Raw genomic sequence first — 21,169 nt, 5'->3', positions numbered from 1 at the left:
TCTGCCGTGCTCCCATTGGCCCGCCCTATCCAGCCATCTCAAGTATTCAGCACCCAGGTCTCTTACTGGTCGGTAGAGCTTCCGGGACACCGCCCCCTTTTTTTAAGAGTCAACTGATTAGTTGATGATGGGGAGAGGCGGGTCTTGGGGACCGTCTCATGGCTGGGGGGCGGGAGGGAAAGATGGCGGAACTGATGCTGCTCAGCGAGATTGCGGACCCAACACGTTTTTTCACCGATAACTTGCTGAGCCCGGAGGACTGGGGTCTGCGGAGTGAGGCCTGGGGGAGGGAGGAGGGCTGTGGCATACTATGCTTTTGAGGCACGCAGGGAGGAAGCGGAGGTCCATAGAGGAAGGCTGGGCACATACGGAATCCATCACCCGAAAGAGGGCGGAGCAGGGGGGCTCGTTGTGCATTCGGGGGGATGCGGGAGTTGGGAAAGACCTCTGCTCCCAGCAAAAACATCGAGTTGTTCCGGGGTGGGGGAAGGAGGAGCTGAAGTTCTTTGGCTGTATCACGTTTCAAGTGGGCGGGCGGTAGGTCTGGCCGAGCCGAGCCAATGAGGGATGGGCCCAGGGCTGTGTGTAGATCTGTAGGCTGGGCCACCGGACGACCCCCTGACGTTCTTCATCTCTTGCAGACAGCACCTTGTATACTGGCTTAGATGATGTCGCGGAGGAGCAGACGCAGCTCTTCCGTTGCCCAGAGCAGGATGTCCCGGTACTGCTTCTCTAGCCTTGTCTCTAACCTTTGGGGGTCGGGAGTTGCCCCGGAACAAGGACTCAGCCCCAAGCCAGAGCTCATGAAGCCGTTGTCTTCACATTCTTGCCATCTAATGTCCTTCTTTATTCAGTTTGGCAGCAGTTCCCTGGATGTGGGGATGGATGTCAGCCCTCCTGAGCCACCCTGGGACCCCCTGCCTATCTTTCCAGGTAAGATATCCCTTGTGATTCCTGCATCCTTACAAAACCCTCTCTTTCCACTGTTTTCCAGGAACTACACACTCCCCTGTATCCTCACACCTCCTCTTCATAAGTGCCTGTGCACTCCTCTTTCCTTCAGCCCCTTATGTGTTCCTTCCCCTTTGCCCCAGGTGAGGGGATCCTCACTTCCAAGCCTTTGGGCACGTTTTGGACTCTTCAGGCTCTGCTTCCTGGTTATTCCCCAACCCCTTTCTTCCAGACCTTCAGGTGAAGTCTGAGCCATCCTCCCCCTGCTCCTCTTCCTCCCTCAGCTCTGAATCATCGCGTCTTTCCACAGAGCCCTCTAGCCAGGTGAGAGAACCATCTCCTTCCTTCTGCTGTTTGTGGCAGGGATGGTGTTCCAGTCCCTTCATGCATAGGTGCTGAGAAAATGTTTTGTGTGCTATGGGTCATGGAGTAGTGGTGGTGCCTTTGGATTTCTTTAATATCCTCATTTTCCATGTCTCCTCTGTGGTTGTCTGTAAGTGAAGATGGAGTCATTTTAATAAATAGAGATATGTGGCAGCCATGGTGAGGCCAGGAAGAAGAGAGTTGTTAACTGCTGAGAATTCTGAAATTGCTCTTGCCCCAGTTGTCCATTCTAAGGCAATATTTGAAATGATGAGACTTCATCAACCCTCCCAGGAATAATATAGAGAAAACGAGGGGCCAGAGACAGCTTAAGGAGATACTCAGTAAAACCAGAATGTCAAATAATTAGTAATCAGTAAAAGCTAGTTAAAAATTAGTAAAAACTTTTGTTCTTACTCTTGCTCTCAACACCTTCCTTGTTTTATTTTTTCTGAGCCCCCACCACTTCACCCCACTCTCACCCAGGTCCCTGCTGTAGGGGAGGTGCTGGTTGTGAAGACAGAGTCCTTGGCACCCCCACTCTGCCTCCTAGGAGATGATCCAACATCCCCATTTGAAACGGTCCAGATCAATGTGGGTTCCACCTCTGATGACCCCTCAGGTAATAACAGCCTGCTACCACCCCCAGGCTTTACCAAGGCAGGGTAGATGGGAGAGGGGCTTTACCAAGGCAGCAGGAGAGAGAGAGAGAGAAAGTAAGCAGGGGAGGGACAGAGAAAGTGGGGACAGAGGATCTGAATCAGACTCTGTGCTGATAGAGGAGAGCCGGAAGAGCCTGATGCCATGTGGGGCTCAAACTCAGGGACCCTGAGATCATGACCTGGCTGATGTCAGACGTTTAACTGACTAAGTCACCCAGGCACCTGTCCCCCCTGCCCCGGCCCCGTTGCTTTGCATTTTTAAAAAACTTATGGACAGTATTTTAGGGCATATTTATTTATTTCCCACCCCTGAAGTTTTATTATAAAAATTTTTCAAACATACAGAAAAGTTGAAATTCCATATACCCAACTCCTAGATCCTACAGTTAACATTACTTGCACTATTTCACTAAGTGTTACTAAGTTTATTTACTCTTAGGTGTTTACACAGTAAACATTTATAGAGCACCTACTCCATGCCACATACTGGACGGGGTGCTGGGAATGCAAGATGAAGAAGATGTGAGCATCATGCTGACCCAAGAATCCTGTAGTGTGGAGGGAGGGGAAAGACAGATACCAGTTGCTGCAGGTGTGGGAACTCCAGGATAGACATCGCAAGGTGCCATGAAAACTCATAAGAGGGGCAGCTCACCCTATTGGGGCTGGATCAGTGATGTGCTCCTGGAGGAAGCATTTCCTGAACTGAGTTTGAAGGACACATAGAAATTAGGCACAAGATGAATGTGGGGACTGTGGCATGTGCGCACACGTGTGTGTGTGTGTGTGTGTGTGTGTGTGTGTATCTAGGGAGCTTGTATCTCCTCAGAGTGGATGTGAGGAGGGAGTGGGAAATGGAAAGAAAGTTGCAGAGGCTGCAGGCCAAGTGAGAACGGTGCTAAGGGACTCTTAGCTTTTATCCTATGCGCAGTTGGGAGACTGAAGAATTGAGCAGGAGAACAGTGTGATTAGGAAGCTGACTCTGGTGACAGAGTAGAGAGAATGGATCATGGAGAGGCAGGACTGGATACAGTTCCTCAAGAAAGATATTTGGATTCTGAAAAGAGGCAGAAAGAATGACATAGAATGGAAGAATTGCAGTGACTTCCTGCGTAGGATTTGATGCCAGAGTTTCATGCTAGGGCAGATAGGTATTGCAAGAGCACGAGCCCCCAGGCCAGGGAATGTGCTGAATTCACTGTTGTGGATTACAAAGCGCCTTCAGGATTTCCTGGCACTGCCTGTCTTTGGCAAGGGAGCCCAGTGATGCAGTCCATTCTGTTTTCCTCCCCAGCCTCAGGGCGGGGCAGGTTAGTATAGAAAATGGGTTTGGAGAGAGAAACAGATCACATTCGCAAACAAGATAAGGATATAAACCTTGACTGTTGAGGACTTTGCAAAGGAGTCGATTGTCCCCTTGTATTTAGGTTATCTTCTGAGGGCCTGTGCTTTACCCATCAGTTTGATAGACAGGAAGCATAAAACATAATCTTTGCTTTTGGAGAGTCTCATGAGTGTCATAACACGTGGTTAATAATCAAATAGTGATCATCTCTGAGGAGGGATCCAGGTGGCTGGTAGACAAGAAAGGGAAGGAGATCCACTTCACTGAATTACCTTTTGGTCCTTTGGAGTTTTGTGAGTATATTACCTATTCATAAACATAAGTTGAAATTTTTAAATAGCAATATTGGCAGTTCTATAATTAAGTACCTAAAAGAGTTGTATGGACCAAAGGTAGTGGCAGACTGTTGACCTTGGGGTTGAATCTGGCCCTCAGATGACTTTTATTTCACCCACATGGGGTGACCAGCAAGTCTCACAGATGGATTTAACAGAGGCCAGGAAGGCTCAGAGGTGACTGAGGCTTTGTGATTTGGTGCCTGGGAGCCTGACGGAGTAAAAAGGGAATTTGTGTGAAGGGACAAGCTGTGAGCCCCATTTAAGGCCAGCTTGAATTTGGGTGGGTGGTGGGGCACAAGAAAGGAATGACCAGCAGGCACCTTGGGAGTCAGCATTGGGACACAGGGGAGCAGTCAAGGGTAGAAATTCAGACTTGGCTGCTGTCAGCATAGAGACAGCTTCAGGAGCCAGTGAAGGAGAAAGGAAAGTTCTGGGCAAAGAGGTAGGAAGAGAGCCAGCAGGTCAGCAACCCCATAGTTCTCTGCCTTCTGGATTGCATGCCTAGGGCCAGAATAGTCTTAGTTTTTGGTACAAGGGGGAAGGACCATGTCTTCCATCCCCTATCTTAATCCTCTTCTCCTTCAGTGTTTATCTGATACCCAGCATTTTATATTATCCTGACACCCCACAGATGTCCAGACCAAGCTAGAGCCTGTCTCTCCATCTTCCTCCATCAACTCTGAGGCTTCCCTGCTCTCAGCAGAGTCCCCCAACCAGGTGAGCATCAACCTTTCTTACTCTCTCCAGACATTCCAGTGAGCTCCTTCTGCCTCTCAGAGGTATGAAAGCATTCTCTTCTTCAGCTCCTTCTCCTTGATATCCCTCCTGACTCACATATCTTTTGGAATGCCCAACACAGGGTTTTATAGGAGAGGAGGTACTGGAAGTGAAGACAGAGTCACCATCCCCTCAAGGGTGTCTCCTGCGGGATGTCCTAGGCCCCCCACTTGGAGGTGTCCAGATCAGCATGGGCCCATCCTCCGATGGCTCCTTAGGTAATGGGGCAAGCTGATACATTGGGATCCCCGGCAAGAGGCCTCTAGTCCTGACATTCCTTCCTTTCTTCCTTTTCCCTTCCTTCAGGCAAAGCCCTGCCCACCCGAAAGCCACCGCTGCAGCCCAAACCTGTGGTGATAACCACTGTCCCAATGCCACCCAGAGCTGTGCCTCCCAGCACCACCATCCTTTTGCAGCCTCTTGTCCAACCACCCCCAGGTACTAAAATAGGAGAGAAGGAGCCGGACTGGATTGACTTTCTCGGGGAGCTCACAGCCATTGAGGCTCCCAGCCCTTGGGTGTTCAGGTACGGGTATGGACACAAGAACAGCTCTCACCTCCTTCTCCTGCTCACTTGCCCCAGTGTCACCAGTTGTCCTCATCCAAGGTGCTATTCGGGTCCAGCCTGAGGGGCCGGCCCCCCCTGCTCCAAGGCCTGAAAGGAAGAGCATTGTTCCAGCTCCTATGCCTGGGAACTCCTGCCCACCTGAAGTGGATGTAAGTACTGGGGAGGAGAGGAGTAAGACTAGTAATGGGGAGGAAGTCTGCCATGGAAGAGAGAATTGTGGAATGAGGAGGGATCGAAAAGTGAGGAAGCAAAGCCATAGATGATCCTGAAGGTCAGAGTGGGTCCCTGTTTATATATGAGTATCAACTCTGTAATTTTAGGATCCTTAGTTTTGCTATCACTGAAGATGAAGAAATGGCATTGGTGTCAGTAAATCTAAGGCAGGGGACCCATACTGTGTTATGGTTGTGGCAGTAGTTGGAAGAGGGAGGCTGTTTCCTAGGGGAAAACCAGGTAAAGTGTTCTTTAATTATGGCAAAGTTAAAGTGTGGGCCCTAAAAAGAATTGAGAGGAAGGAAGACCCCACCCAGCAAGGAAAGGAACTGAGTTTGCACCAGGAACCAGGATGGAGGAAGTCCTTCCTACAGTCTGACTTCTCTCAGCTCTGAGGACAGGAGCAGGGAGTGGTTGAGAGAAGGGCTCCTTCTGTGGAAAGCTTTAGCAGAGAGGAATAACCCGTCTCTGGCTGTGTCGGTAGAGGTCAGGAAGGGGATAGAGTGGCCAGTGTGAGCATTGGGTAATCAGTTCCTGAAGTTGGGAGGCATAGTTCCCCTCTCCCACCCCTCTGTCATTCCTTTTCTGATCCTCCCGGTACCCTAGGCAAAGCTGCTGAAGCGGCAGCAGCGAATGATCAAGAACCGGGAGTCGGCCTGCCAGTCCAGGAGGAAGAAGAAGGAGTATCTGCAGGGGCTGGAGGCTCGGCTGCAGGCTGTGCTGGCCGACAACCAGCAGCTCCGCAGGGAGAATGCTGCCCTCCGGCGGCGGCTGGAGGCCCTGCTGGCCGAAGTAAGACGGGTCGGTCCCAGGCCCCTGGGAATACAGGCAGGCTCCTTGGGGATGACTCACCCCCTCTCTCATCTCTCTCTCTCACCTTAGAACAGCGAGCTCAAGTTAGGGTCTGGAAACAGGAAGGTGGTCTGCATCATGGTGTTCCTTCTTTTCATTGCCTTCAACTTTGGACCTGTCAGGTGAGACCTTCCCTGCCTCCCCCAAAGTTTCTGGGTGGAGCCCACCCTCACAGCTGCCTGCCTGCCTGCCTTGGCACAGGCCCTTTCATTCCACTTACACGCAGGCAGCACAGCTGTCCTCAGCACCCACGGGGCATCCAGCCAGTCCCTTCTCCTTCCATCATTTCTCTCAAATGGTGTGTCCTGGAGCAGATGGTGGTAATAACAATGGTAAAGATAGTGACTTTTAAGTGCTTGCTGAGCTCCTCGTGCTTCCTGGCTTTATTAGGTAGCGATGGTTCTCATTCCCGTCGTACACATGAAGGGATTCGCTCTGCAGGATAGATTGGAAGCCAGGCAGGCTTTCTGCAGAGCCCATGATCTTAACCAGCCCCTGGACCAGGCTGGAATTCCTTACTCGATCCTTCCTCATCCTCAGCATCAGTGACCCTCCTCCAGCTCCCATCTCTCCTCGGATGAGCGGAGAGGAGCCTCGACCCCGGAGACACTTGCTGGAGTTCTCAGCGCAAGAGCCGGTTCATGGAGTTGAACCCCTCCAGGGTTCCTCCCTGGGCCCTGAGGAGCCCCAGCCCAGCCCCCCAGGCCGGCCAAGTTTCAGGTAAGGAGAGGGCCCTCTCTCTTTTGGGGATGCTGAGTGTATCTCCTCTCCAAAACTTACTTTTTCTTCCTAGGGGAACCAGAGTTCTCCTGCCATCGTTGCCTGTTCTGTTGGGGGAAGGGCGTGGGGCAGCCTCTAATCATTGCCTCCTCCCTTCCTCACTCCAGGAACCTGACAGCCTTCCCGGGGGGCAGTGCCAAGGAGCTGCTGCTGAGAGACCTGGACCAGCTCTTCCTCTCCTCTGATTGCCGGCACTTCAACCGAACCGAGTCCCTGAGGTGTGGGGGATCCCCAGCTGGGGCATCTTCCCTGTCCTCTGAGGCCCCCTCCACAGGCGGCCTGGCTATCCCTGTGTACTGAAGCACCAGTTCTCCCTGCCCTCTCTTCCCTGTCCTGTGCTCGGGCAAGGAAAATGGGAGCTCTGGCTCCTTACAGAGGTGTTACCCCTCTGTTTCCCTAGGCTTGCGGACGAGCTGAGCGGCTGGGTCCAGCGTCACCAGAGAGGCCGGCGGAAGATCCCCCAGAGGGCCCAGGAGAGACAGGTAGGAGGGGCTAGGGCTGGTTCAAGGAAGGCCACTGGAAGACTAAATGTCCTGGGGATTTTGAGGGAGCATCTCATTGTGGAGGTTTGAGGGATCATTTGGGGGAAGTGGAGGGGTGGGTGTGAGGTGGCATCAGCTTCCAGGGGCCGTCTGTCTCTTTCCCTTTTCCCTTTACCCTCTTCAAATCCTTAGATACTTCTCCTTCCAGAAGTCTCAGCTCTGGAAGAAGTCGCCTCCAGTTAAGGCAGTTCCCACCCAACCCCCTGGGCCCCCAGAAAGGTGAGTCTATGAGGGTGCTTATCTGTTACTAAGGGAGGTTTCACTCTAAAGAGCTACACCCCCAGAAGCTATCCTGTGTCTGTCATCATTGCCACCAATGACGTTATGCCTCCCTCATCCACTGGGGTCTCGTGTCTTTTTCTCTTACCCTCTCCCATCTTCCCTGGTGGGGACTGGGCATGGGGCTTAGTTTCTCCCAAATCCTGTTTCCCCTCCTGGCTAGGGATTCTGTGGGCCAACTGCAGCTATATCGCCACCCAGACCGTTCGCAGCCAGAGTTCCTGGATGCAATTGACCGACGAGAAGACACATTTTATGTTGTGTCCTTCCGAAGGGTGAGTCCTTCCCTGCCCCATCCCTGTCACCCTGCGCTCTCCAGCAATCTGTCTTCAGGCTGAGGCTATAGAGTAGAGGTGGGGAGAGCCTGTCCACATCTTTTCCTCCAGCCCTCTGGCCCGGCCCCTTTGTTTCCCAGGACCACTTGCTGCTCCCTGCCATCAGCCACAACAAGACCTCTCGGCCCAAGATGTCCCTGGTGATGCCTGCCATGGCCCCCAATGGTAATTCTCTCCCTGCCAGATCTGGGGAGGGGTCCTGAAATCGAGCAATGGGGAGGTTCTGATAGGGAGATCCAGCATGAGGAGCTGAGGGGGAAGTGGAGAGAGGAGTGGGCCATTCCAGAGAGAGGCTAGACTCCTGGCTGAGAAGATGCAGGAAATGGATGGAGAGAAAAACCGAATGCAGGAGACGTGGGAGGAAGACGAGGGTGCAGGCCATCCCTTGGTGATGGTGCTCAAGGAGGTATGGGCAGAGGGGGTGGGCTGGGAATGGCCAGATTCTCACCTTCTGTGTTCTCTTCCTGTCCTTTCCTCTGTGACCTCAATCATATGTGTCCTCTGTGACTCATCGATGTCATTTGCTTTTCCTGCCCCTTTCCTCTCCCTGTACCAACCCCATCCCTACCCTCTCATTCAACTCCTGCTATGGACTGTCTCCTCACCATTGCCCCTCCCTCCCTGCCCACCTCTACTTTTTTCCTCTCTGTTTGCCTGCGCTTCTCCTCTTTCTTAACTCTCTCCTTCTCACAGAGACCCTGTCAGGCCGGGGGGCTCCAGGAGACTATGAGGAGATGATGCAGATCGAGTGTGAGGTCATGGACACCCGGGTGATTCACATCAAGACCTCCACGGTGCCTCCCTCACTCCGAAAACAGCCATCCTCGACCCCAGGCAATGCCACAGGTGGCCCCTTGCCAGCTTCTGCAGCCGGCCAGGCACGCCAGGCCTCCCACCAGCCCCTCTACCTCAATCACCCCTGACCTGTGCAACTCACACTGACTTAGAGCTGGTGGTGGGGGACGGGAGGTGGGGGGTGACCAAGTGGGGCTTTTCTAAGTTCTCTGATCCCTGGGCTTGGGGCAATTGGTAAAGGAAAGACAGGGTGTGGGGTTAAGCCCTTATTTGGGGGTGAGGGGGTTTACCTCTCTTCTCACCCCTTTTTGGAATATAGGGCTCCTCTCATTTCTCTGAACCCCTAATTCCTGCTTCTTTCGAGATTAAGTTTTGGGGTAGGTGGACTCCTGCACACTCTTTATTCTTTTGTTTCTCTGTTTAGGGGGTGGAGGTGGGAATTTGGTCCCCGGGAGGGACAAGGGACATTTTTACATTTTGGAGCTAGTTACTGGGAGTAAAGGAGGGATGGTGGTGGGAGATCAGGTTTATGTATATGTATATCTTCTTTTTTATTATTAAATAAACAACTTGGAGGGAGTTGAAGGAACGGTGACTGCCTTCCTGGCTCAGGACGGGGAATTGGGGGAAAGTGGCTTCTGTACTGACAGTATATCAGACAACCAAGCACTGAAGACATAGCTGGCTCTGGGGTGGGATGGGTGTGGGATCCCAGACCTCATGTCATTCCCTTGTCCCCGCCCCTACAACACTGGGGCATGTCTGTGTCTAGCGGTGGGGGCGGCGGGGGGCGGGGGGGTGATGAGGGTGGGATGTCTCCTGGCATGACAGCCCTGAGGATACAGATCCCTGGAATGTGTCTGAGTAAACAGGAAGGACAGGGGGCCCCACGCCCTTTGGGGTAAGCAGCGTCCCTGGGTCTCCTGCATTCTAGCAGGTTCTCCCTCCCCTCCCTTGATTTCCAGGACGAGCAACTTGAACAAACAGCAGAGCTGGGGCCAGAAGGCTGTGAGCCAGAAAGGAGGGGCCACAGTGGAGAAGGGGGCAGTGTTTGGAGGGAAGGGGAGATGTTCAAGAGCATCTTCTTAGCCCTAAACTTGGGGAGACTGAGACTTGTGAGTCCAGGTGAAAGAAAAGGATGAGAACGGACCTGGCAGGAAAGGCTGTGCTTCTAATTAGGAGGAAGGGGAAAAGGACAGGGTGAGGGGCCAAATCTCACTCAACCTGGGGGGATCCCATCGGCGGCTCTTGTCCAGCAGCGCCTCAGGCCTGGCCCTGCAGGAGTGTCCTGGGTCAGCTAGAGGGTGTGGGCTGGGCCTGGGCTCAACGCCCAGATGACTGGACAGGGGCCGCCCGGGCCACAAGCCCAGGCCTGAAGGAGGAGGGGAGAACCTCACGTGTCTAGCCAGGCTCCCCCACTCCCCATTACTGTGTTTGGGGTGAAAACAGACTGAGTAACTATGGCAACCTGGAACCAGGGCTCCCAGGAACTAGGCCTCTCCTCCCTCCGGAGCACAGCCCTAGCTTTTCGGCTTCCCTGTCCCCACATCCCTCGAGGCTTATCCAGGCCCAGTGCAAGAGCAAGGATTTGGGAGACAGATCACCTGAGTTGGATTCCCTGCTTTACCTTTCATTAGTGGATGCCCTTGATATGTAACTTAAACACTTGGGGCCTTAGTTTCCTCATCTGTAAAGCAGAATACTCCTACCTACTTCTCAGGGTTGGTGTAAGGGTAAAAGATATTCACGTGCCTGGTCCCTGGAAGGTGCACCTGTCCCTTGTTCCTTACACCTTTCTCTTTGCATTTACACTGTCCTTTTCTCCTCTATTCCACTCTTAATCCCAACTAGGTTCATCACTGTTTCATTGTCCCATCTCTCTCTGTACTGACCCCAGCTCAGGAAAGTGCTTGAGTGTTGGCATCTCAGACTTGGGGCCCTGAGGTGGGGCCTGCAACGCATCTGGCTGAGTGGCAGGGGACAGCTGGCACCTTGATGTGAACTGGCAGTCAACACTATTGGCCCAGTGAGTGGAGTGGTGGAAAGGATCAGGAGAGGCATGGAGCAGGGGTGTGCAAGGCAGGAAGGTGAAGGCAGGTCAGTCTCTGGCTGCCGCCCTCCAGGCCCATGTGGCTCTGCAGCCACAGCCTTATCCCAGGCCACCTCAGTGTATGGCCACTGTCACTCCTGCACCTCCTGTTGGCCCCTCCTGTCCCAGGCCCACTTTGTCTTTCTGTTGGGCCGCTTTCCTTCCTCGGGATCCGGCCTTTTGTTCCTCTTATCCTCCCTGACCCATTGCCTCTGCCTCTTTGCACCAAATTCCTTTCCTTTCCCGCCTCTCTTTGCCCTCTGTCCCACTGGGAGCCCTCACCTTCTCTTTTGGACTCTTCGGTCTATGTTCATCTTGTTGTTTCTTGTCCCTTTTGTGTTTTGCCCTTCCTCCCTCCTGTTCCACTCTCTCTTCCCTTTCTTTTTACTTGTTCTTCTCACCTCCTCCTGCTGCTGACCCTGTGCTCAACTCCTCCCTTTTCATGCCACCCCCTCCCCAGTCCTGTTCCTCTGTCCACGTTCCTTGTCCTGTGGGGCGACTTCCTCTCCTCTCCCCCGCTTCAGCCCTCTCCCCCTTCCTCCCCCTTCACCACTGCAATCCCCCGTCCTCTTCCCAGCTGTGGGGGCCAGGACTAGAGAGCCTAATGCTTGCCTCATCGTTCTGCTATGGCTTCTGGATACAGCACATCTGGATTCGGGGGCCCAGATGTGTGGTTGCCACAGCGACCTCGGTCCCTCTGGTAAATACAGGCGCCCACCCGCCCCAGAGCAGAGAACAAAACAATTGTGTGACTTTCTTTTGTCACGAGATAGAAATGTCCTCCCCCCTCCCTTCTCCCCACACCCGCGTCTCCAGGCAAAGGAAGTTTTATGGGTCCAAATCCTTCCTTCTGTGGCTCTGTGGCCCCCTTTTCAGCCCCAGCCTCGTGGTTCTCTTCCATCTCATGTCAGGCTGTCTCCTCTCTCTCAGCTCCCCTTCCTCACCATCTCCCAGTCCCACCCCTCAGTAGTGGAATGTTGAGTCCCCTATCTTAAACTTGGTGGTTTCTTACCAAATCTGCATAGCAACTGAATGCAGAAAAAAAGTTCTAGAAATCCAGATCTTCTACCCTTCCTTCTCAAACAAGTTCTTCCAGAAGCCCCTTCATTTGTTTCTGCCCTAAGCCTTGCATCTTTCCAAGGCTGTTCCTGGGGAAGGGGAGAGAATACATGCTTTGGAATCAGAAAATCTGGGTTGAGGCTCACCTTTATCACCACTAGCAAAGTCCCTTGGACAAGTCACCTAATGTCTGTGACCCTCCATTTCCTCAGCCACAAAGTGGGATTGATCAAATGCCTGCACTGTGTTGGAAAGTGTTTTGTCAACGGAAGCCCAGTACAACTGTTTTTCTCTCTTCCCCCTCTCTGGGACTGCTCCCTTGGATCACAGCCCCTGGCCTCTCTTCATTCCTTCTCTTCTCCTTCAGGTCCTTGCCCTTAATTGCCCTCATTCTTTTTCTTCCCTCCCTTCTCCTGGTCTTTCCTTTCCTTCCTGTCTGTATCTTTTCTCCCATATCCTCCTGAGGTCAGGACAGGGACATGGAGGTTCTTTCAAGGATGAGCGCCCAGAGCTGAAGACACCTGGACTGAGGATTCTGAGACCACAAGCCAGAGCATGTGGACAGTTGTCAGCAACACCGATCTTTCTACCGTCACCTGAAACACCTCAGTGAAGGCAACGGGCTCTGACCATTAGGTCTGGGGCTCCTGCCAGACTCCCTTTCCCCATCCTTCTCACCCAGTCTTTTCATAACTCAACAGTGACAAGAATTCATTAGGCACCTGTGCGATGCAATGTCTGTGCTTTACTGATGAAATGCAAACATGTAAGACGGGAGCTCCTCCAAGAGCTGGAAATCCAGGGGGTGAATCAAATTTTAGACAATGATGATCTCAGAAACTGGAATTATGTCTGTTAAGCCTACAGTGGCTTCTCCAAATGCCTTGTAACCTTGTAAATGTTTGCAATCCCATTCTGTTCTCTGAGATTCGTATCCCATCTGTTCCTAGTCGTGGACTTCCAGAACACCCCACAGCCATCCTTCGAGTTCTCACATCTCCAGGGGCTCCTGGCCACTCTGTGGGACAAGTATACTTATGGTGGCCATACTTAGTAAATCATAAAACCAAGAATAAGACATAGGAAGAACAATGGCTATAACCATGAGACGGAATTACCAAAATCTGGGAATGTGAGAAAATTCATCCTCTGTGCAGTCTGTTCTCCCCAAATAATGCTGTTTCAGACTCTCCCTCCCCACTCTTTCATGTGCTTCCCCCCAGCCCTCCCAATCAGAGGGAAGCTATTACCCACTCCAGGCTCTGGGGGCTTTGGGCCAAGGCAGAGGAAGGAAGCTGAGCCCAGTTCCGTCCAAGATGCTGACTTCATCCTCCCCATCAAAGCCAGGAAAAAAACAGCCACACACACACCCAGACACACACGGGGACACCCACGCGAGGGTCCATGCAAGCCTTTGCCCTCGGCCACAGGGAGCTAACTGGCCATGTGGCAGCCATACACTGTGCCAGTGTGCCCTGATGCAGGAACAACACACACCTGTAACCAGGGGGATCCAGTCTGGGGTGCAGACACCCGTGCCCCAACCTAAGTGGCAGATGGGCACATACAGGCTCCTCCAGGTCCCTTTCACCCATCACCTGTGACTAGGCCAAGCTACTCCCTGATGATGAGGTTGGTAGCGAGGTAGCAAGAACTCAATCCCTGTGAAACCTGGTGGGGTTGCCTCACCCTGGATACTTCTGTGACAAAAGTCTTCTTTTCAGCCCATCGTAAGGGTAGGGAGCACAAAGGGATATGGAGCCAGAGAAAGAGCCATCCTTATGTGGGAGTGTCTGCTGCCCTGTCCTCTGGTATCAGTCTTCCTGTCTCTGCCTGAGGTCAAAGTGCTTTCTTTCCTGAGCCCCCAACTCTTCCTACCTCTGCTCTTGCTCCCCTGTAGCACCCGAACAACATCAGCTCCTTTCGGCTTTCTGCTGACTACACCCTCCCATTCATTACCCCCCCCCCCCATATCTGCCTCCCGCCTCTAGCTCTGTCTCCCTCCCTAAGCCTCCCTCCTAAATTTCCAGCTTCTCTTCCCTGTCTCTCCTGAACCCCAACTTCCTTCCCAAGTCATATATCTTGGTGCTCAGCCAAGCACTCAAGCCTCATCTGCCATTTCTCTAGAATTTGCTGAGGTAGGCGAATGAAAAGGGGGCAATGATCCCAAGCTGAGAACAGGTGGACTGACCAGAACGGATGGGAGAGGCAGTGTAAGGACAGGGCCAGCAGAAAAGATAGGAGAGGAAGAGACAGGTGCAGGTGGAAGCAAAGGGACCAGGCAGGAAAGGGTCGAGGGGGGCTTCCTTCACCCCTGCCCCTGCCCCACACTCCCAGGAAAGAATGGCAGTGGCTGGGGTGGGGAAGGGGGAGTGGGGGAGCAGAGAAAGAACCGGTGCTGGGCAACAGGCAAGAGGGACAGGATCCAAGCTGGAGCAAAGTGGGAGCAGGGCAGAGGTGGGAGAGGAGGTGCCAGGGAGGGAGGAGGAAGAGGGGCTGGCCAAGAGGAAGGGTGCTGGTAGAGAGGAGAACCCAGTGAGAGAGCAGGAGCAACAGGTGGGGAAATGGTGGGGGGAAAGGAGAAATGGCATAAGGGATTGGGGATGTCAGGTTGGGCAAAAACTAGGGTGGGGAGGAAGAGTAAAAATGGGACAGGGAAAGGGTGTGGGAGGTAGGACCAGGGATGCAGGAGGCAAGACGGTATTGTGAGACTCGGTGATCCCAGACAGGGAGGGGAGGAGGGGTGGCATTCGATGACGTTGGGAAGGCCTGGCAGGGACTGGAGGGGTGGGAGGACCTGCCCTATCTCCGCTCCCCTCCCTGACCTCATGCTGGTCCTCCCCTTCTCCTCCCCCTGCTCACTGCAGGCTCCCTCCTTCTTGCTGTCGCTGCCGAGATCGACGGTCGGGTCGCAGCTCCGTGAGCCCCTGCTGCAGGGAGCAAGCAAGGGGACCTCCAAGGAGCTCAGGGCTGCCAAGACACGGTAGCTCTGCCCTGTCTTGAGAACTCCCCTCACAAGGTCAGGGACAGAGCAGGTGCAGAGGCACTGCAGCCGCTTGTTGCCCAGGTAAGCAGCAGAGCTCTGGGGAGAACAAGGGAAGAGCTGGGAGCGGTGGGGGCTCTGTCCTACCCCTACACCCCAGGCGAAGGTGTGACGGGAGAGCTCTCAGGAGAGCCTCGCAGAGCAGAGACTTTCTGTTGGGACAGAGGAAAAGGGACGTTGCACTGGGGACTAGACTCCCTATGGAGGGTGTGTGTGTGTGTGTGTGTGTGTGTGTGTGTGTGTGCGCGCGCGCGCGCGCGCAGCGTTTGGATGGGATCAGGTGGTGGCACCAGGGTGGAGGTGGTTATCGATGAGGTAGGACTCGGAGGTGCCCTGACTGGGGGAAACAAGGGGCTGGAGGCTGAACCAGTGGCCAGCTGGATCTCAGGAGTAAAGTGCTCTGGTTGGGACCCCAAGTGCTCTGGTTGGAGCAGCCGAGGCTAGACCTCCGGGAAGGTGCCAGAGGGAGCCTCTCAGCATGTGGGTTATAGGATCTGGGAGGGAGGTCTGGGGGTCTTGAGCCTTTAAGAAACTCTGAAATGAAGCAAAGTCAGGATTCCCAGGTCTGGGAAGGGCACAGAGCTTGCGGAAAGGATCCTAAAACTTGTTCTTGGCTGAGAGCTCTGCACCCATGACTCACGGTTCAGCGGGGCCGGGCTGACTAAGAGATGCCTCCAGGGGCACAGGAGCTCCGTCTTCCTTCCGTCCCCCTTCCAGGCTCTCCTTGCTTCTGTCCGTCTAAACCTCCCCCTGCCCCCTACACGTGACACGCCCTGGGTGGGGCGGGCGGGCCCCTTATCTCGCCTGGAAAGAATTTAATGGCTTGGAAACAACTGGAAATGGAACCCGGAGGAACTACTGGGAAGCAAGTCGGAAACACCGCAGCTGCCGGCTGTCCGCTTCCAGTCCCCACCCGCTTCCCGCATCCCGCTCCCTCCCCTCTTTCTCTCCCCTGTTTCCACTCCCTTGGAGACACGGCACCTTAGTTCTTCAGACTTCCTTCCCCCTGAGTCCTGGTCACTCAGTGCAGGACCTGAACCCACCTTCCTGTCTCTCATTGCCCCCTGACTCTTTCCCACTGGGAGCCCAGAAATCCTCTTACTTTTTCCATTCCTCTGGCCCATAGCTCCCCAGAATAAAGGGCATCTGGATCCCCCCAAATTCCCCCTCCCTGGCACCTCCTTACCTTCTGGCTTCAACCCAATATCTGGAACCACCCACCCCCCATCGCCCTCCTTCCTCTCACACTCCTGGAATCCTTCTACTTTCACCACTCAGGTGGCATGAAGGGCAGAGGGAGGCAGGGGGGTGGGGCCCAAATCGCCCAACTCTGGAACATCCCTCATGGAAGCCGGCCCTTCTTCACACCTCTTGGGACCAACAGTCCCTGATGAGCAAAGTGTCAAAGTTGGCCACAACATGAATACCAGGCAAGCTGAGTCACAGCTTGGGAGGATGCCCCCATCTCTGCCAGCCCTCCAACTGTGAGGAGGATGCCGAAAGGGGGAAGCCGTGTCCCCCCTCCCCACTGCAGAAAGGCGCCCCAGACACAGCAGTAGGGGGGGATGATGAGGGGGAAACACAAGAAACACCCAAGTTCTTTGCTTTCCTAGTGCTGAGAGAAGAGCAGAATTCTTCCCAGAGTTGGAGGTGGGGAGGTGGAGAGGTAGTGACAGGGCAGGAGTGGGGGTGGGGAAGGAGGCTCCAGGCTGTGAACTGGGGAGGCTACCCCTATCCTCTCAGGCCTGCCTTGCTACCTTCCAGCTTCTCTCCTTCCTGCAGCAGGGAACCTGTCCCCCTCCCCCACCCCACCACCGAGTTGGGAAAGATGCAGGATCCAGTGGTGGGGAGGGGGACTGGACAACTGACAAAGGCCCCCAGGGGTGTGGGGCACTAGGTATCTGCTGCTTCCCTTTAGAGCAGGGCCTCCCATCTGGTTCCAACTATGTTCTTTGCCTCACACAGCTGCCCCCTGAGCCAGCGAGAAATCAGCTTTCTTAGGCATCACCCAATGAATACGTGTGGAGGAGCCGTGAAGAGGAGATTGTGCGCACACACACCTGTGCACACACTCACACATGCGTGCCTGCAAAGTTGCAGGTTTATTTGTGTATAAGTGTGTTCATACTTGTATTTGTGGATGAGTGCACACTCAGGTATATTTGGATGTGTACATGTGTTTATGTGTGCATGCACCCCTTGGTTTGCATGGCCTTAGACACAGAGTGACAGGATTTGAGGGTGGGTCAGAGCCCACCTTATACCCAAGGCTACACTCCAAGCTGACAGAAGGGCCGAGGGGCCCAGGGAAGGGCAGCTGTCTGCAGGCCAGGCCTCTCTGCCTGGACCTTCTCCGGCATGGTGCCTCTTAGTGTGGAAATGCTCTTTCACTGTTGTCCAGCTTTCCTTCCGTCTCTCCTGGGCTGGTGGCGGGGAGCCCTGAAAACTCCCTTTTCTCAGACTCAAGAAGTTTATGGGTAGGAAGCCAGGAAATGTGTGTGTGTTGGTCACCGTCCCTTCCCTCCTCGCCGGTCAGCGTTTCCACATTCACCCTGCCCTCCTCTCTCCAGTCTCTGGTCCAGAAGAGCTGGGCGCCTGCCTACACCTCTCCTTAACCCTTCACCTGGACTGAACCCTCCATGTCCCTTTGCCGCAGCCCCCTGCCCTGGCTCACCCTGAACACCTCTTTTCTTTCTGTGCGGCCCAATCCTTGCTTCAGTGGATTCCACAAACAGCTGGATACCAGCACCTAGATCAAGACACAGGATATTCTTGGCACCTCAGAATTTCCCCACTATGCCCTTCTGGTCGCTACTCCCCCAAGAGCACCACACCTCTGACCTGTAACACTACTGATTAACATTGTCCCTCCTCAGACTTCATATAAATACAATTTTACAGCATGTTCTCTCTTGTGTCTGGCTTCTTTTGCTCAACCGCATATTGGTGAGATCCATCCATGTTACTACATATAGTTGCAGTATGAATAAACCATGCTTTATTTAATCCATTCTACTGAGGTGAGATATTTGGGTAGTTCCCGGTTTGGGCTATTATGAGTAGTACTGCTCTGATGGGTATATTCCTGGGGGTGGAATTGGCGGATCATAGGGTTCGCATAGAGCTCTGGTAGATTTCATAGATTCTGCAAAATGGTTTTCTAAAGTGCTTGTACTATCCAGCCCTGCCAGAATCCACACCTGGCCTCTCTAGCCAGTTTCTGCCTGTGCTGTGGTTTCTATCCAACTTCCTGTCCCAGACACTGTCCGTGGTCCTAGCCCTGACCTTGGTCCTGTTCTTGGTTCTAGCCCTGATGCTAGTCCTCAGCTTAAACTGAACTTTTCATTCACTCATATGGTCAATATTTATCGAGCACCTAATATGTCTAGATGCAAGGATACAACAGCCAAGAAAAAAATCAGGGCCATGCCTGCCCTCATGGACCTTATAATCTAGTAGGTAAGATTGAGTGTAGACAAAAAAGTATTAAAATAATCCCACCAATAAATATATGATTATAAATTGTTATACATGGTACAAATGGGAGTTACATGGTGCTTTGATGTGAGGGGGAACCTGACCTGGGCAGGAAAGGTTCCCTGAGGAAGCAACATGAAGTTGAGACATAAGGGATAAGGAGGCCACGAGGGAAGGGAAGAGGGTTTCACATATACAAAAGTCTGGGAAGAGGGTGAGGGATGTAAGGTCAGTGGGACTGGAATGGAGAGAGGGAGGGAAGTGTTATGGGTGATGAGGTGGGAGAGGTCAACAGGGGCCAGATGAGGCAGGGCTGTTTGTCAGCCTTTGAAAGGAATTCAGAAGAGAGACACTGGAGAGTATTTAGGGGGAGTGGGACATCCTAGTTGTCTTTGTGAGATTGTATGGGGTGACAAGGGAGCAGAGGGACCAGCTAGGAGGTGAATACAGTTGTCAAGCAAAGGGCAGGTGATGGCTTGAATTCTAACAATGTCAAGAGGGAGAGAAGTGAGCAAATTAAAGAGATGTTAATGAGAGGGACGCCTGGGTGGCACAGTCAGTTGAGTATCCGACTCTTGATTTTGGCTCAGGTCATGATCTCACCGTTCATTCATGAGTTTGAGCCCTGCATCAGGCTCTGAACTGACAGTGTGGAACCTGCTTGAGATTCTGTCTCTTTCTCGCTCTCTCCCTCCCCAGCTCTCTCTCTCTCTCTCTCTCTCTCTCTCTCTGTCTCTCTCTCAAAATAAACAAATAAGCATTAAAAAAAAGGGCAAATATGTCAACATATGGTGGTGTTGATGGGGGTTAGGTTTCTAGTTGTAAAACTGGATGGAAGGTGGCACTGTGAGTTGTGGTGGAGAACACAGTGGAGAAGGGATGGGGCACAGGAAGGGTGACCATAGTCCAGTTTTGGAGATGTTGAATATGAGGTGCTCAAGAAGAGATGCCAAGCAAGTAGGCAATTAGATATATTACTTGGAGTTAAGAGAAGAGGAATGGGCTAATTTATAAATTGGGGTATAATTTGGAAATTAAAATCATGGGTCTGGGTGAAAGTACTGGGTGAGTGACTAGAGAAGTAGATCTCCACTCTGGTTGCACATTACAATCACCTGGGGAGCTTTTAAAAAATACTGAATAGGGGCACCTGGGTGGCTCAGTCGGTTGAGTGTCTGACTTCGGCTCAGGTCATGATCCCGTGGTTTGTGGGTTTGAGTCCCGCATTGGGCTCTGTGCTGACAGCTCGGAGCCTGGACTCTACTTTGGGTTCTCTCTCTCTCTCTCTCTCTCTCTCTCTCTCTCTCTCTCTGCCCCATCCCCTGTTTGCACTATGTCTCTCTTTTTCAAAACTAAACGTTTAAAAAAATTTTAAATACTGAGTAAAATCAGTTTTTCAGTTACTCTAGGCACATTTCAAGTATTCAAGAGCCACATAGCTCTCCTGGCTACCATATTAACAGCACAGATACAGAATGTTTTAAAATGGAAGATGTGGTGAACTATGTCCAGTGATTTTTAAGACAGGTCAAGTAAGATGAAGACAAATGTTTCTCAGATTCTGTGACATTGAGATCTTTGGGAGATCTTAGGGAGGGCTGTTTGATAGGTTGAAAGGAGGTGGGGAAGCCAGAGGGGAGTGCAGAGGGGCATTCATGGGATTTGGAGAAATGGAAACAGCAAGTACAGGTAAATCTTCTTTCTTTAATTTTAATTTAATGTTTTATTTTTTTAAATCTACATCCAAATTAGTTAGCATATAGTGCAACAATGATTTCAGGAGTAGATTCCTTAGTGTCCCTTACCCATTTAGCCCATCCCCCTTCCCACAACCCCTCCAGTAACCCTCAGTTTGTTCTCCATATTTATGAGTCTCTTCTGTTTTGTCCCCCTCCCTGTTTTTATATTATTTTTGTTTCCCTTCCCTTCCGTTCATCTGTTTTGTCTCTTAAAGTCCTCATATCAGTGAAGTCATATGATTTTTGTCTTTCTCTGACTAATTTCACTTAGCATAATACCCTCCAGTTCCATCCACGTAGTTGCAAATGGCAAGATTTCATTCTTTTTGATTGCTGAGTAATACTCCATTGTGTGTGTGTGTGTGTGTGTATATATATATATATATATATATATATATATATATATATATATATATATACACACCACATCTTCTTTATCCATTCACCCATTGATGGACATTTGGGCTCTTTCCATACTTTGGCTACTGTTGATAGTGCTGCTATAAACATGGGGGTGCATGTGTCCCTTTGAAACAGCACACCTGTATCCCTTGGATAAATGCCTAGTAGTGCAATTGCTGGGCCGTAGGGTAGTTCTATTTTTTGCTTTTTGAGGAACCTCCAAACTTTTTTCCAGAGTGGCTGCACCAGCTTGCATTCCTAGTACAGGTAAATCTTTTGACAACTGAGGCCATGAAGTTGGGGAGCGAAATATGTGCTGCCTGGAAGAAGTATGAGATTGAGGGAGATGAGATTGTTGTTGTTGTTGTTGTTGTTGTTGTTGTTGTTGTTTTAAGACATAACTTTCAGGGTCTCTTGGGTGGCTCAGTCAGTTGAATGTCTGACTCTTAATTTCTGCTCATGTCATTATCTCATGGCCATAAGTTTGAGCCCCGTGTCAGGTTCCACTCTGGGCGTGGAGCCAGTTTAGGATTCTCTCTCCCTATGCCCTTCTCCCACTC

The 21,169-nt window shown here is 52.2% G+C and overlaps 2 protein-coding genes and 2 long non-coding RNA genes across 9 annotated transcripts in view; 3 read left to right on the top strand and 1 right to left on the bottom strand.

The window, feature by feature from the left end:
- Nucleotides 1-158: 158 nt before the first annotated feature.
- On the top strand, nucleotides 159-9,385 carry ATF6B (activating transcription factor 6 beta). 6 transcript variants are annotated; one of them, XM_042938335.1, is made up of 19 exons: nucleotides 159-273; nucleotides 642-721; nucleotides 855-933; nucleotides 1,184-1,275; nucleotides 1,801-1,936; nucleotides 3,522-3,614; nucleotides 4,291-4,376; nucleotides 4,519-4,654; nucleotides 4,743-4,874; nucleotides 5,020-5,153; nucleotides 5,824-6,009; nucleotides 6,100-6,191; nucleotides 6,610-6,789; nucleotides 6,957-7,067; nucleotides 7,250-7,331; nucleotides 7,540-7,610; nucleotides 7,834-7,945; nucleotides 8,086-8,170; nucleotides 8,699-9,385. In XM_042938335.1, the coding sequence occupies exons 1-19, from the start codon at nucleotides 159-161 to the stop codon at nucleotides 8,926-8,928; spliced, it is 2,232 nt and encodes a 743-aa protein (XP_042794269.1). In that variant the 3' UTR covers nucleotides 8,929-9,385. The 6 variants fall into 6 exon arrangements, with proteins under 6 accessions (XP_042794269.1, XP_042794273.1, XP_042794270.1 ...); XM_042938336.1 differs by having other exon boundaries at nucleotides 182-264; nucleotides 1,771-1,936; XM_042938334.1 differs by having other exon boundaries at nucleotides 183-273; nucleotides 1,771-1,936.
- On the bottom strand, nucleotides 1,271-6,535 carry LOC122219729. The gene is made up of 3 exons (XR_006202532.1): nucleotides 6,290-6,535; nucleotides 4,994-5,091; nucleotides 1,271-1,442 (listed from the first exon to the last, which is right to left on the bottom strand). It is a non-coding gene; the product is annotated as an uncharacterized LOC122219729 (long non-coding RNA).
- Nucleotides 9,386-9,601: 216 nt separating the features above from the next.
- Nucleotides 9,602-13,925, top strand: LOC122219730. Its single transcript, XR_006202533.1, has 3 exons — nucleotides 9,602-10,826; nucleotides 11,467-11,589; nucleotides 12,161-13,925. It is a non-coding gene; the product is annotated as an uncharacterized LOC122219730 (long non-coding RNA).
- A 1-nt stretch (nucleotide 13,926) lies between these two features.
- The window catches only part of TNXB (tenascin XB), a 58,328-nt gene continuing 51,085 nt past the window's right edge, over nucleotides 13,927-21,169 (top strand). The window contains exons 1-2 of the mRNA XM_042938332.1: nucleotides 13,927-14,086; nucleotides 14,816-15,015. The gene's annotated coding sequence lies outside the window, so the exon portion shown is untranslated. The remainder of the gene's footprint in view (nucleotides 14,087-14,815; nucleotides 15,016-21,169) is intronic.

This window comes from Panthera leo, chromosome B2 (genome assembly GCF_018350215.1).
Source record: "Panthera leo isolate Ple1 chromosome B2, P.leo_Ple1_pat1.1, whole genome shotgun sequence".
NCBI classification, from domain to species: Eukaryota; Metazoa; Chordata; class Mammalia; order Carnivora; family Felidae; genus Panthera; species Panthera leo.
The sequence above is the reverse complement of the archived record's forward strand: the minus strand, read 5'-3'. Positions and strand labels throughout refer to the sequence as shown.